At 37.8% G+C, this 12,394-nt stretch overlaps 1 protein-coding gene across 2 annotated transcripts in view; it reads left to right on the top strand.

The window, feature by feature from the left end:
- The first annotated feature begins 573 nt into the window (after nt 1–573).
- Nucleotides 574–12,394, top strand: part of LOC143021864 (NAD(P)H pyrophosphatase NUDT13, mitochondrial) — a 30,575-nt gene continuing 18,754 nt past the window's right edge. Inside the window, exons 1-6 of one of the 2 annotated variants that reach the window (XM_076179635.1) lie at nt 574–962; nt 4,373–4,508; nt 7,376–7,461; nt 9,338–9,536; nt 10,588–10,752; nt 11,172–11,317. In XM_076179635.1, the coding sequence (XP_076035750.1) occupies nt 861–962; nt 4,373–4,508; nt 7,376–7,461; nt 9,338–9,536; nt 10,588–10,752; nt 11,172–11,317 (834 nt within the window). In that variant the 5' untranslated portion in view covers nt 574–860. The remainder of the gene's footprint in view (nt 963–4,372; nt 4,509–7,375; nt 7,462–9,337; nt 9,537–10,587; nt 10,753–11,171; nt 11,318–12,394) is intronic. The other variant, XR_012966013.1, reaches the window with a different exon arrangement.

Below are 12,394 nucleotides of genomic sequence, written 5' to 3' on the forward strand. Positions count from 1 at the left end.
CACTTATCTACGATTGTTTATTTTATTTCATTTTTCTTATATGTTATTCTCGTTACTTCCTTTTCCATTTTTCCTTCAGTGACTACATGTAATTAATTCAAGAATGTTTTCATCATTATGCACTTCATTTTTTATTTTCCTCCGTTATTGTAACACTATTTTCATACACTTTGCATGAAATACAAAAAATATGTGTACATGTATTAAATGTCTAATGAGTTTAATCATATCTAGGAAAAATTTAAATCTCTTGTAAGAAATTACAGAAAACGTTGACCATTACTGTACGAACACGTCATCGGTGAGTTAGATTAGTACACGGGAAGACGGTGAGTTTATTTCTAGTTAAATAAACTCATTTAGCATTGGTCAGTATTGAATATTCATTGATGACAACATTTCTCAACGTGTTAATTTAAAATGTACACTATTGAACCTGACGAGGCTATTGTACGTTGATTATAACATGCCAGGTAGGTCTATAGTACCGGCACATTCGATTCTATTCGATTCCGTCTTGATCAGCTGCTTATACAGAAATGATAAGCGTTGGGTATAAAATGGATATACCACTCCACTAGAGAAGAATTGCGCTTGTTTTTTTTCATTATTCACAATTCTGTTTCTTTTAAATGTTACTACCACAGAAAGAATGGTTGTCTTTTTTATGGTCAAAATCAGATGGTCTTTCTGCTTCAGATTGTATGTAAACAACGAAAATCATCGATCTTGTTGCTGTGTTGCGTAATAGTAGTGGTGTGAAAACAGTGCAGTGGTACTTATTTCCTTTCTGGAAACTAACTGGGCTTATGGGAACCAACTAAGCCTTGCAACATACATCACATTTTCTGAGTTACAAGATGTATTATTCGATAATATCAAAGTGCAACAGATACCCTTGGATTCTGAACAAATACGTAACGAGAGGGCTAAGCTATGTAGAACGAGTGAGATTTCTTCAGGTAGGGTAAATTTACTTGGTATTATAGGAAATTGACTATCGAGTAGAAAAACTATCGATAAGTCACAGCAAACATATTTTCATATCTCATATTTGCGTTATAATTTTTTCTATGGAATAGTAACGTGTTACGTTAGGTTAGAAGCTATTGGAAAATGCAAGTTTCCTGTTGGTGTTAATGACTGTTATACCTGCTTGCATGATTCTGGAATTTTACCCATTGCAGCTATATAGATTTTATGTCTCCCCAGTGATGTTGAATATGTAATAGCTATGATCTGGAGTTTCCTATATTGAATATTCTCAAGTTTTGATCGCACACATCATACTTCTGTAGACTAAAAGAAAATGTAGTCACCTTTATAAAGTTGTGTGAAAGTCCACAAAAGAGAATGGCAGTTAATGAAATATACAGAACCACCTGTGTTATATTTTTGATAGGTTTTAATACAAATATTTAATTGAATTTCAGTCCATTTTTGGACATAGCCTAACCTAACCTTGTACGGTATCAAGCCTATTCCCAATGAGCCTGGCTGGCTATACTTCTAGACTGTACTCTATAGTCGTTATTCATGCCTTTAGGCTCCCTCCCTCCCAATCTACCCCTGGAGTAGTTGTGGTGGAGTTATTTTCCCCAGGTCCTCCAACGTAGTCTTGCTCCAGCGACTTAGCAGATCAGATAAGACTTTACCAAATTATTAGTTGTTCTGAAAGATCTTTATTAAATAAAAAGGAATATATGACATTTAGTTTCACCCACTTGTACAGCAGTTTGTATATTTTTTGCATCTATACTACAACTTTTCTTAGTAACATTTCTTGTGGAAATTAATATTAAGGGATGGCGAAAAAGTAATCCCCATATCCTTCTCACTACCGGGCACCAAAGTGCCATTTTTGTTGAGAGCATCACCCACTATTTTTTCATGAAACATGTTTTCTCCCCATTCTAACCTAACATACCTAACTTAACCTACCTAATCTAATAATAAAAAAAAAGTGTGCAGGAACAGTTGTACATCTTAATTGATTTGTAGGAAAAATGATACTAAGATAAGTTGTTGGAATTGTCGTAGTTTAGATGCAATAATATACAAATTACTATGGTGCAGGTAAGACAAGATTATGGGTAGTGAGAATGTTGTGGGAAATATTTATTTTGCCATCCCTGAATGTTGATTTCTGCAAGAAACATTATTAAGGAAAGTTGTTGGAGTTGTTGTAATATACCATAGATGCAAAAAATATACAAATTGCTGTGTGAGTGGGTGAGACAAAACTTCACAAATATCAATAAAAGTATACTAGTGAACCAGTGCAAAGGGTATTGATAAAAGACAACCTGTTCCTGACAGACATATCAGCAGGATTGTGGTAGAGATGTATGGACTACTGCAGAAGATTAAAGTGGCACTCCATTATATGGATGAAAAGATGATGAAAAACTCATTGAAACCCTGATACATACAAGATTGGAATATGCATCAGTAATATGATCCCCAGTCTGGCAGATAAACTATATGAGGGAAGACTAAAAGCACTGGGTCCACCAACTTTGAAAGATCAAAGAGAAAGAGGTGACATGATTACAGTGAACAGGTCACTAAAGGAGATTGCATTGATAGAAGAGATGTGATTAAAGATAGTAGGCCATTAAAGGGGTCATGGAAGTAAATTAAGAAAGATCACATGTCAAAAGGATGTGACAAAATACAATTTTCCATATAGATGTATAGATATGTGGAATAGCTTAGAAAGTGATATAGCCCAAGCTCAAACAATACATGAGTTCAAATCTAAATGTGATAATTGGAAATCAAAGATATAGATTAAGTTGGAACTGTACATGGATTTGAGTCTTGGTATGTTAGAAAATTAGAGAATAGGAGATGGCACCTAATGAGCGTTGTATCTTTCATGTGTACTACAATTAGGTAAATCAGCAGTGGTTCAAGTTCTCGTTTGTTCTCAACTAGACACTATATGGTGGCTGTAATAAAAGACTTGTTGATGCCCTTTCATTCACATTTTAATGCAATATTATCTCATTTTGTAGTGTCTAGGATGTTCTAAGATTTTTGCAAAAATTGTAGAAAGGACTAATCAACACATTTTTCATGTAGAATATAAGCCTTATCACAGTTTTAGTATTTCTCCTTAGTTGTCTCAAGTTGTCAATAGATGTCTTAAATTAGTTTGACTACCACTTTACTATTTATATCACAGTTGATGTGATTCATTTACAATTTTGAATATTGGCCATACCATCTCTCCAATAGAAATATTTTAGTCTTTATGTTTTGTACATCAGTCCCTCATTATTGATAATTACTGCTAGCTAAAATGAGGTCAACACTCTTGCAGTAGTTGTGAAATCATATGGTCTTTCTATGAGTATCAGCAAATGTATAAAACTAAGATTCACTAGGAGTTACTTCATGGGAGAGGCTTGTCCCTACTAGGAAGAACTATCTGAATTGCTCACCCATCTCTGAGTGATACTGTTTCTGACCCAGAAGTTATGGTCAATACATTACACAGTGCTCACCAACACATTTCCAGTTTTGCCTATGAGCCTGTAGATTCTCCCACAGTATTCTGAGGAATGCACTGAATTGTGATCCTCCTGTAGGTCCCACTTTGTTTTAAAGTTAAAGTTGCCGGGTTTCAGCTCCAATATCTATCTCCTCAAAGACTCTCCTCAGAGCATCAGCCAAGGCAAGCCTCAACCCTTGACCATGGTGCCCAGCCATGGCAACAGTAACCTACCCAGTAAACAGCTTAAGCTCACTGGCCCAGGCAGGGCTCAATCTGCTTACCTCATGAATACGAGGCTAGTGTGCTACCGTAAAGTTACCCTCATAAATGCCCATTTTCTCAGTGGCTTCATTTCATCCATCTTCTTATGCAAAGTATCATAGATCCCTTGCTTTCAGTCACAGAGCTCATCTCACAGTGATCTTGTCACAGTTGAAGCTGTTGGAAGATGAGCTCTATTGAGTATATAAGTCCATTAAGTGTCTTAAAGTTGACAGATTTCTTTCTTTCCTGGATAGAGAGAGGTGATGTCACTTCTCACTACAACTTCTGAAATATGCAGTTCATTGTAATTGTTTATTCTTATCAGTACTTGTGGTACTTCTACAGTAATTACAGCAATATCATATGAGATGATTATGACTTTTCATTATATCATTAAATATCAAAACACAGTAAGTAATAAAGCTTTAAACAAGGAATATCCCAAACATTACTCCTTTTAGAGGAATTTTTCATTATTGTATAAGGCACATGGATAATAATTATGGGTTCTTCGGTTAAAATATTGTATAAAAGTATTAGTTGTAACATGAAATTATGTAGATATCAATATTCTGAAGTAGAATTCAATAATATTGCCCTTTTCAGAGATTGAAAGAAGAAGATAGGACTTGCTTGTCATATGTCCCAAGTGGAAAATTTCTTGCTTATTGCCGAAGCAAGCCCCTTATCCGTGTGGATGAAGCCAATACTGATAAAGCCATTGTATGGTTAGCTTATTCAGGTAAGCCCATACACATTAACCTTATCTCACTCAAATGGGTAGCACACAACTGTGTGAAATAGTAAGGCAATAGCTACAAAATAAAGATAGTAGAAGGTGAACCAGATGTGGGTTTTTTAATATTTGCAGGTGCAGGGTATATATTTTCAATATAGTATTTTTGACTGCAGATGCAGATATTTTTTGAAAAGTATATATAAACCATAGAAACATAAATATGTAATGTATACAAGCCATCTCCAAAAACACACCCACATAAAAATTCAACCACTTCTCCCATCTCGGCACCTGCTACACTGTTTGGTTCAGACACTGTGTCAAAGCACATCTCCACAGCAGGACCCAACAACTAAACCTGGTTTATGTGACAACACCCCTCTTCATCCACTTTTCTATGCGACAGATCTCATTTATACACATCTTGCTCTACTAATGTATCACATAGATCCAAAGTTCTTTTCTCCCTATTCATCTGTCACATTCAAGATCTGTGTCATTGACCTGATGTCAGATGTGTACTTTGGGATGGAGATCACTGTGAACTGTGAAAGAGACATGTCTCACTTCTTTCCTGTATGGACTAGGTATTGGACAGTCATCAATCATTGTCATTGTAGAGTATCCATTGCCAACACTGTCACTGACTTTGTCTTTGCTGGTAATGATGCACTCCTTGTGGAGTCATTGAAGGCCTTGGTTTCAGCCCTTAGGCCATTGCACAGTGAGACAAGGTTGTTGAGACACTAGATCTCCTGAAACAAGGTCAAGCTCCATGTGTCTGAGGGCATATTGAATGATACATTTAATTTTGTCCATATACGTGGCAAGTCTTGAAAAACTTCACATGCCTAGGTAGTTTAGTGCAAAACAGTGATGGATCATGTCTAGAAGTCCTTCAAACCCCATGGTGTTGTGGGTTCACTCAAGTAGAGTACATAGCATTGTTGATACTTATACTTTAGGACTGATAAAAAAAAATAGTCTTCTAGTTGTTTGTACTCCCTGTCTTGTTGTATGGCTGAGGTATGGATACTTTTTGACTTTAAAAGGTGTCTTGATGTCTATAATACAAGTGCATCTGAAGGCATATGAGTTATCACTGATATGACTTTGTATCAGACCAGCAACTGCTCTGTGTGGCTCAATCAAGTCCTGGTACCATGGTGATTCATGAATATGAGCTCCATCTATATGGACATGTGGCATACTTCCCAGGTCTTGATACCACTCATAGGGTTAACTCTACAAAAGACAACCTGTAGTGGGAAACATAGGGGACAGCCACAGAACTCAAGACTAGAGCAAGTTGACCAATTTTGTTAAGAATTGTTTGGAATAGGAAGAGGAACTCCATGGGGGTGTGAGTGCAGTGATGTGCCCCTGGTGTTGCTTCCTATTGATGATGATAATGATTCTGGGTCCTCCTCCTGAGCTCACTCCACTTGCACATTCTTTGCTATTCTTTCTTGCACTCATTCTTTCCATATACATCCTAGTAGAGTTTAGATACTAAGCAATCATTGATAATGTTGGAAGTTGTAGACTACTCAGTATATGTAGGTAAAACCCCATAGTCAGGCTGCAGTGGTTAGTGACAGAGTTGCAAGATGCACAATGTTAATTATACATGTGTGACATTTTGATATGGTTCACTTGTACAACCAAACTTTGTAAAATTTATGACATCTCAAAATAGGCATACATGTACAGTTTTTTAATACATTAATTTTTTTCATAACTTTTTTTCTCCATTTTTTAATGTGCATGGATGAAGCTTATGAGATCTGCCTCCTTCCCTTGTTGGTGAATGTTAGGGCTAATGCATTCGACACTGCTTTCACCTACACTTTTCTACCAGCCAACCATTCCCCCCCCCCTCCAAAATATCTTAATTCATGCATGTGAATATCAGTTGTCTACCAAATTATCCCCTACCCTGTCCTCGTTTCTTATCTCCTGCAAATTTCATAGTACACATACTTGTACACCCTCCAGTTTCAATGAGATGAGGAAAAGATTGAGTTTATCTGAAGTTCTTGGGAAACAAAAAACACACAACTGATCTGAGAACACAAATGCAGAGCTGAAACATGAGGAAAGTCAATGTGACCTAGTACAGGCACACACCCAGTTCATATTTGTACATGAACATATTTATTCTCTGGCTATCTCGGCACTTATGGATGAAGGGTCAACTATATCTCCTATCATACTGCTCGGGAGTTTGCCTATTCATAATGTGTACCAGGTTGAAATCACACATTAGCCAAACCAAAATATTTGAAAGTACATAATTATATTGAAAGAATGAATATGGTAATACATTTGCTTAGATGAAGTACCTTTAAGAATTTATTATAAACAAATTATGTAGTATGCTTCTTATTAATTTTTTTAACCAAGGTGTAGTTCATGTAATGAAAGATTACCTAAGAGCTTTGTAAGTACAGGACTACCTCTCATTAACGGACTAAAAGGGGGGTAACAGTGTCCGTTGATGTGAATAATCCGTTGATTTGGAGTGGTTTTTGGGTGGCATGGTGATTGCATGCACTAAACAACAGCACCAAACACCACAAACACAGCTAATTAACGTCCATTAATGAGAGGTCTCACTGTAACTACAACCCTTATACACATCCTGTTGATATCACTATTGGGGAGATCCATGATGAGTACCTGCTGGTGGTAGCCCTGTGAGATGGAAGTCGGAGAGAATCGTCTTCGAAACCCGTGGCCATCCCCACCTCCATCTGGATTTGTGTATGAGGTCATGAGAGATTAGTTTGAACTTATTTTCAGTACTACCTATTTCCCTTTTTTTATTTATTCATATCTAGTCAACAAATATGATTTATGTATTTCAGAAATAAAGAATTATGCTCCTGATATCCTACAAACAAGTGTTCTTCTTGATGTAGCTGATGATGGTACCCCAAGGTATAGTGTTCAAGTAAGAATGAGGCTCATTTCTGTTATTACCAATAATCTGTGATACCTGCTTTGTGTTATCTAAGTCAGTTCTTTTCTCTTTTAATAACATAGAAAGGCCTGGGGTTGGGATCTGTAAGAATACCTTGATATATTTCCATTTCTTGGAAGAGGCATACTAAAAGGGATAGGAGGCATTGAAAACTACTCATATACAAAAATAAAAATAAGGGGTGGATTAAGGAAGCAACATTTTGATAGCCAGGCCAGATACCAAAGGGTATTAAATCCTGAGAATAAGCTATATGAATGTATGGATATAACGTGTAAGAAGATCGCGTTAATGATGAAAGTGTTTGTTGGACATCCTGGTACTGAATGAAATGAAGGTAATAGTGGGTGGGAATGAGAAGATTTAAATAGAGGAGTGAAAGAGTAAACAGAATTTTATCTTTACTGTTTAATAAGGATATGTGGGAGCAGGTCTACAAGCATAAGGAAATATATGAATGCTTGATATACGAGAAGGTGAAAATTTTGGATATGAAATTTGTATGAAAGTGTATTACGACTATGTACTTGAAAAACCTGTAACAAGTGAAATGTTGTACTATGAAAGGCTCTGTCCTAACATGATGTTTATTTTGATAGGCTATGAAATTGAAAAAGACTAGTAAAAGAGGTGTGGAAGGCAGATGTGGAGGGAGTGAACATGAGGGGACGTCCTAGGATGAGGTGGATGGATGGGGTGAAGGGGGCTTTGGGGAAGAGGGGAATGTCTGTTGAGGAAGGACGGGAGAGGACAGAAGACAGGGGTGAATGGAGAATGGTTGTATATGGATGATGATGTGATTGCATGAGGTGGAATGGGCGGGGGGATGGGGGGTGAGGTAGTATGTGTGAGCAAAATTTGACGCAGCCCGAAGGGATTTCTCCCCGTCCTCTCATTTTATGCAATGGGGGGACGGAGAGGAGGGGGTCGCCGATTTAATGAAGCGGCCTTGCTGTGGATGTGCTGTGTCTTGTGACACTGCTTCTGACCCAGGGCAGTGGACAAGGTGCAGGGATGACCCGTCATTTCAGGAGGTGCTAAGATAAGAGGGAGGGTGGAGGGGTGTGGAGTGTATTCAGGGATGGAATGGGTGGGAATGATTTTATGCCTTTTTCTTTTTGGCTACCCCCCTTGTAAGGGGGAAAAAGCCTTGGTATATGTATGTATGAAATTGTTGAGTATGCACCACAGCCACAAGAGGGAAAGGAAAGATTTTCTTTTTGGATTTGAGTGAGTGCATTGAATAATTTAAAATGAGAGGAAGGATATTAGGGGGTATGAGAGCAGAAGTGGAGAGATAGTGCAATGAAAGATCGGCATACTGTTCTGGAGTGTATGTGGTGGATGAGAATGGAGCATAATTAAATAATATGTGCTATAAGGAGTTTGGTTGTTGATGTGTTTCAAGGAAGTAATATGCATGTGTGTGTGTGTAAGGCTGGAGGAAGTGGATAGTTTTGAGTATTTGGGGTTTGCATGTAGCAGGAACTGGAGTAATAGACATCTGGGAATGGATGTAAAGAAGAGATTATATGAAGGGGTGATTGTGCCTATGACATAGTGTGGGGTGGAAACTTGGAATTTAAGAGAGTCAAAGAAGTTTAAATGTTGTTGAGATAAAGTGTCTAAGAAGTATGATAGGGGTTACAAAGTTGTATAGTGAGAAATGAGGAGGTGATATTGTATTGTGGACTGTAGCATGAATGTGGTTTCCTTTATTATTGCTACATGTATTTGTGTTTATGAAGAATTTTTTCTGGTTGGGCATGCTTGCTTTTTAGTTTTATATATTTATTAGAAATATACTTAAGCTGTGTTTACAGTTACCATTATTTAATTTCTAAAGCTAGGTGAACTTCGAGATCCAGTGAAAGATAAATTGGAAGATGAAACATCAGGAGTCTTTACGGATCTTCGAGCTGCTTTGTTTATGGTGACTTGGAGGGAAGCACACATCCTATCCAGGGCAAACTGTGTTCTTATGTGGAACAGAAATACAGCATTTTGTGGCAAGTGTGGCTCCAAAACAGAAAGGAATGCAGCAGGTGAGGCCAGTTGTGTAAAGATGTTTGTATACTTCATGTGTATCATGTAATTATCTCTCCCTTTCTTGCTAAGGGGAAAGTCTATCTCAGTTAACCCATGGCTAATGGTAGTCCTTATATATTTATTTTCTGGTTGCTGCTAAATAACTTTGCTGAGTGCCTCCCCCTCTCTTTCCCAATAATTCATGAACAAAAAAGAATTACATGATATCCACATCTTTATTCTTTCCATTCTACTCTCATCCTCATCCCTCTATTCTTTGGTTTCCTTCCTTTCCTCCTTCTCTTGACCTCGTCTTCCTTTTCCTCCTACTCCTCCTCATCCCTTTTCCGTATCACCCCCTTTCTCCTCACTCTTTTCCTCCATGTTTGGAATACCAATGATACAATTTATTCACTTGGTATTTTAGGGACTTAAATGATATTCCTCCAGACCAGAGTCAGACAGAATTCTTTTACGAGTGGAGACTAATCTCCACTCAAAAATCAAATGAATGCTCATGCAGAAGGGGAGGTAGAGTAGGAGGAAGCAAGAGGAGTGTTGTAGTATTTCATCTCTAACCAGTACCTCTATCCTTGAAGTCTTGGTCATGCCAAAGGCTGGGCCCACACTGAGCCTCGTGCAGTGCTGCATGAGGCAGCTGGTAGTGTTGAGTGCAGTGCCAAGTATCCACACTCTATCAGCACTGACAGTGTAGCAGTGCTGATAGTGTGGACACTGGCACTGCATGCAACACTGCCAACTGCCTCATGCAGCACTGTATGAGGCACAATGTGGACCCAGCATAAGAGTTTGAAATCTCAGAGGTGGTAAAGGAGAGATTTGAGAGCAGTAAAGAGGAGGAACAAGAGTAGTTAAGTTATCAGAATTCCTCTATGACTTGAAAATCTTTAGCATGACTATGCTACCAAAGATAGAAGCAGTGGTTATTGATAATTAAATACTAGGAATATTCCTCTTCCTCCTCCCCTTCCTCCTTCTTTAGGCACCATGTTTTATACATGGATTAGCACAGTATTAATCAAGATTTTGTTTTTGTGTTTTGAACAGGATATTCAAGGAAATGTACAGGATGTGGAATGACCCACTATCCTTCAAGTAATCCTGTTGGCATTGTATTGATAACAGACAAAGAACACGAGAACGCAATCCTTGTCCGACAGCCACGACACCCTCGGGGGATGTATTCCTGCATTGCGGGGTTTTCAGACATTGGTGAGTTTGAGGAAGCTTAAACTTATAAGCATGATAGCACGTTTTATGTGCCGTAGAGACTTGTTTAACAGAACTAGGTTTATCAGAGAACTTGATCTTATATAATGAATTCTTTGGTGAGATGGACATCAGAGAGAATCATCTCCAAGGCATGCATCTTCAAAACTCGACAACACTTTAACTTCCCTCTGTATCTCTATCAGTTTCAATTATTTACTCTACCTTTTTGCATAAGGAGAGTTGAATGTTGGGAACTTCCTCCCGCCTTGAACTTGTGTTAGCAACTGATGTAGAAATATTGAATAGTTTACACTTCTATTTTTGTCTTTGCGGCTTTCTGATGATCATTATGAATTACTCGGTTATTACCAATTCATCTTTTTTATCTTGATTTTTTCTCTCTCTCTCTCTCTCTGTAGGTGAAAGTCTTGAGGAAACAGTTCGACGAGAGGTTGCCGAAGAAGTGGGTTTGGAGGCCACAGATGTAAGATACATCGCTTCCCAGCATTGGCCCTTCCCAGGATCACTTATGACAGGCTGCTTTGCAGTTTGTGAGAAAGAAGAGGTGGGTACAAATTTAGTCGTAACTTCAATAGAGAATGGGTACAAATTTAGTCTAACTTCAATAGATAATATTATGCAAATTCTATTTACTTTCAAGTTTGTGCTAGTAGTATACCATAGTATGGCTTAGAATATATGTTGGCAAGTGTTGGCATTTTTGTTTCTTCCAGTCTCTTCCCTGCTCGTTAATTTACTTATTTTTATTTTATTATTCATTATATTTTTTACATACATATGCCAAAGGCACCCTTATAAGGGAGGTAGCCAAAAACATATATTTTTTCCCTCAACATTCATCTCTATAATTACCCCTCTGTTTTTTTACCATGTGTGATCCCAAATATTTACTCTTTACTTGCTCCAGTTTAAGGTGAAAGGCTGGAGAAAATAGAGGGTTTAAGTATTTGGGGTCACTTGTGGTAGTGAATGGAGGGGTAGATGTAGAGGTGAATTAATAGAGTAAAAGAGGCAAGTCAGTGTCTGGGAGAAATGAAATGTGTTTTGAGAAATAGGTATTTTGTGATGAATGAAAAAAAGAAAAAAAAAACGTATGAAGGAGTGGTAACGTATAAAGGAGTGGTCACACCCATGGCCCAGTATGGAACAGTCTTGGAAGACAAGTGGGGTAAGAAAATGTTTGAATATTTTTTAGATGAAGTACCTGAGAAATTTGATAGTTGTTACAAGAGCAGGTGAAGGGGAGGAGCCAGGAAGTGCACAGCTGTGGGTCAAGCTATTGCACTTACCCTATGCCAGTGTTTCCCAACCCCGGGGTAATGAACCCATATTTTTGGGGTAATGAATGTTCTGTTTGAGAAGAGGTAGCCTGACCAAGTCAATCAGTTTAACTCTCTACAATTACATATACATGTTGATGTACATAAAAGTGGAAAAGTTTGTATTTGTGTTGGATCCTTAAATATATACAGCCAATAGCGGGCTATATAGCCCATGCAGTTCATCAGGTGACAGCGAAAAAAAATCCGATATTACTGGGTATATGTTCAATGGGGTAGTTGATAACTGCAAACTTGATTTTTGGGGTAATCATTTCGAAAAGGTTGGGAAACACTGGCCT

The sequence above is a fragment of the Oratosquilla oratoria genome, chromosome 43 (genome assembly GCF_046742065.1).
Source record: "Oratosquilla oratoria isolate Oo_2021 chromosome 43, ASM4674206v1, whole genome shotgun sequence".
NCBI lineage: Eukaryota > Metazoa > Arthropoda > Malacostraca > Stomatopoda > Squillidae > Oratosquilla > Oratosquilla oratoria.